Genomic DNA, 3,096 nt, shown 5'->3' on the forward strand with positions numbered 1-3,096 from the left:
ATCTTTGTCCCACATTTTAAAGTCCAGTTTATTAAGTGGCCCCCAAACGTCACTTCCGTAAAGAGCTATTGGTAGGATTACACTGTCAAATATTTTGGTCCAAATTCTAATTGGGATATGGATTTTGAATAATTTCATTTTTATTGCATACAATGCTCTGCGGGCTTTTTCTTTGAGTACATTCACTGCCATATTAAAGTTTCCCGATGCAGATATGGTCAGACCAAGGTAGGTGTAATTTTTTGTGTGTTCAATTATGGTGTTGTTCAGGGTGAATTTATATTTGTGTTTCTGACATCTGTTTTTTTTGGGAAAATCATGATTTTTGTTTTTGGGAAATTTACTGCTAGGGCCCAATTATGGCAATATTGCTCTAGAATATTATTAATACTAATAATAATAATAATCTCTCTCTCTCTCTTTCTGTCTCTCTCTTTCTGTCTCTCTGTCTCTTTGTCTCTCTCTGTCTCTGTCTCTGTCGCTCTCTCTGTCTGTCTCTCTGTCTGTCTCTCTCTGTCTGTTTCTCTTGGTCTCTCTCGCTCTGTCTCTCTCTGTCTCTTACTTTCTCTCTCTTTCTCTCTCTCTCTAACTCTTTGTCTGTCTCTCTGTCTCTCCCTCTCCCTCTCTATCTCTCTTCATCTCTCTCCTTTCTCTCTTTCTGTCTCTCTCTCTCTGTCTCTCTCTCTCTGTCTATCTCTGTCTGTCTCTCTCTCTCTCCCCTTCTCTGTCCCTCTTTCTCTGTCTCTCTCTGTCTCTCTGTCTCTCACTCTAACTATTTGTCTGTCTCTCTCTCACTCACCCTCTTCATCACTCTACTCTCTCTCTGTTTGTCTCTCCGTCTCTGTCTCTCTGTCTCTCGCTGTCTCACTCTATCTCTCTGTTTGTCTCTCCGTCTCTGTCTCTCTCTCGCTGTCTCACTCTATCTCTTGGTCTCTCTCTCTCTGTCTCTCTCCGTCTCTCTCTGTCTCTCTCTCTCTGACTCTCTCTTTCTGTCTCTCTCTCTAACTCTTTGTCTGTCTCTCTGTCTCCATCTCTCTCTCTCTCTCACACTCTCTTTGTCTGTCTTTGTGTCTCTCTCTCTCTCTCTCTCTCTCTCTCTCTCTCTCTCTCTCTCTCTCTCTCTCTCTCTCTCTCTCTCTCTCTCTCTCTCTCTCTCTCTCTCTCTCTCGCTCTATGTCTCTCTAGTTATCTCTCTTTCCACAGTTAAGGGTGACAGCCAGGATGTGGAATACGCTGATGTCAGGATACTGAGGCAGGAAATGAGACAGAAGGAGAGGGAGGCGCCGGTGGAGGTGGAATATGGACAAGTGAAAGTAGCGGGTGGTCCACAGCAGCAGTTGGAGGTGGAATATGGACAGATTACAATATTAGAGGGTACCAGGAGGAAGGTAGACATGCCTGAGGAGGAGTATTGTATGTACGCCAGTGTACGGAAAGGACAGTGAGCAAGGTAGTGTCTAGATAGAATATGATAGAATAGAAGGAGTCTGAGAGTTGAACCCCTGGTGCGTCGCCCAAATCTCTCCATTCTCTTGAAGTGTGCACTTGTTCACTTGTAGTCATGGATTGAAATATATGTGGAGAGTAGTGAACAAGTGCACACTTCAGGAGAAAGGAGAGATTATTTGGTATTAACCCCTGAGAGGCCCAGAGTTGACACAGACGACAGACATGTTGAATCATGTTGTCTTAGTTACAGTTACAGCTGTGTTTTGCATGTTGATGCGTGTTAGTACATAGTGTCTGTTTCCAAGAAGTGGAGACAATACTTCTGTTTTTCTTGCCCACGTTTCTTTCTTTCCAAAACTGTTTAACCACTAGGTTGTGTTGCGGTCACTTCTTCCTTTCAGATGGGTGATATGTCACACAATATTTACTGTTTTTGCTGCGTGATTCCATCTTTCTTGAATTATTCTCTAACATTCAATACTGTTTAAAGAATTACTGAGGGATTTGTAATAATTGCATAACAGTAATTCATCAGATGTCATGTGCTACTTACTTACTCATTTCCAATGCCTTAAGTCAGTTTTTTAATGCAGTCCATCTCCCTAAATGGATACATCTACAGTATATATATGATGTGCAGGTACTGTGTGCTGTATAAAGGTATAATGAACTATCTTAGATATGATCAGAAATGTATGTACATGCAGTACATGGCAATATCTTTTCACACCATCAACATATTTGTTTCCACATCTTTGGTTTCGCAGTTTATAAAGTTGCTAATGCATTTCCTGTTTGAGTCACATGATTTCCAGTCGAGAATGCCCTGAGCCAGAGGTAATCAACAGACTGGCTGAAAATATTATACTGTGGCTTTTTTTGAGACATCACCATACTTGGTTATCTCCCCAGATGTACTCTAACTAAAGAAGTATACTGTATATGAAAATAAGAATAGAGCACATTGGAAAGAGGACGTTGAGAAATAAGGGTACTGATGTTTCCAACAGTGTTGACAACATAATGTGTAATATTATGGAATATGCAGAGGAATAGTTTCTCATGCTTCATTGTTGATGCCGTTGTGTGATGAAAAAATTGCAATTTGATAATAAAAGCTTGTTTTTAAAAAGCAAGCAACTGTTGGTGCCTGTCTTCTTTGATACTAAAGTATAGAGGTCAGAGGTCATCCCATCTGAGGAGTAATTAACACAGTCTTTATGGCTCATCATAGGTGAACTCTCCATAACCCCAGGCTCAAGAATGTACCTCTATGTGGTTACTGATCTCTAGGACAGGTGGCCCAGATATGCTGCTCTAACCATCTATCTAACGAACATCTTCCTCTGATGTTGTCTTGTCTTCTGATGTCTCCTATTGGACGATAATCAGGAAGTAAGTGTCTATATCCCCATATACGTTTTACAGCAATGCTATGAGCACAGTCCCCATCAACATGTGATGCAAACAGCTTAGATAAGACTTGGATAAGTCTTTGAACCTGTTTAAACCCTGCAACATTTATACGTTTGAGAAATCATGATACTTTTCCGCTTGTCTTTTTCCTCTGGCATTGCAATCACAAACTAATAATTTGTGGAGAGACTGTCAACGGCTAAAACGATTGGTTTCTCTCCTTGGTGATCA

General features: G+C 41.0%; 1 protein-coding gene across 2 annotated transcripts in view; it reads left to right on the forward strand.

The window, feature by feature from the left end:
- The window catches only part of LOC129827800 (uncharacterized), a 12,758-nt gene extending 10,173 nt beyond the window's left edge, over nt 1-2,585 (forward strand). For both annotated transcript variants that reach the window (XM_055888994.1, XM_055888995.1), the window contains exon 6: nt 1,186-2,585. In XM_055888994.1, the coding sequence (XP_055744969.1) occupies nt 1,186-1,445 (260 nt within the window). In that variant the 3' untranslated portion in view covers nt 1,446-2,585. The remainder of the gene's footprint in view (nt 1-1,185) is intronic.
- Nucleotides 2,586-3,096: the final 511 nt, after the last annotated feature.

This window comes from Salvelinus fontinalis, chromosome 29 (assembly GCF_029448725.1).
Source record: "Salvelinus fontinalis isolate EN_2023a chromosome 29, ASM2944872v1, whole genome shotgun sequence".
NCBI classification, from domain to species: Eukaryota; Metazoa; Chordata; class Actinopteri; order Salmoniformes; family Salmonidae; genus Salvelinus; species Salvelinus fontinalis.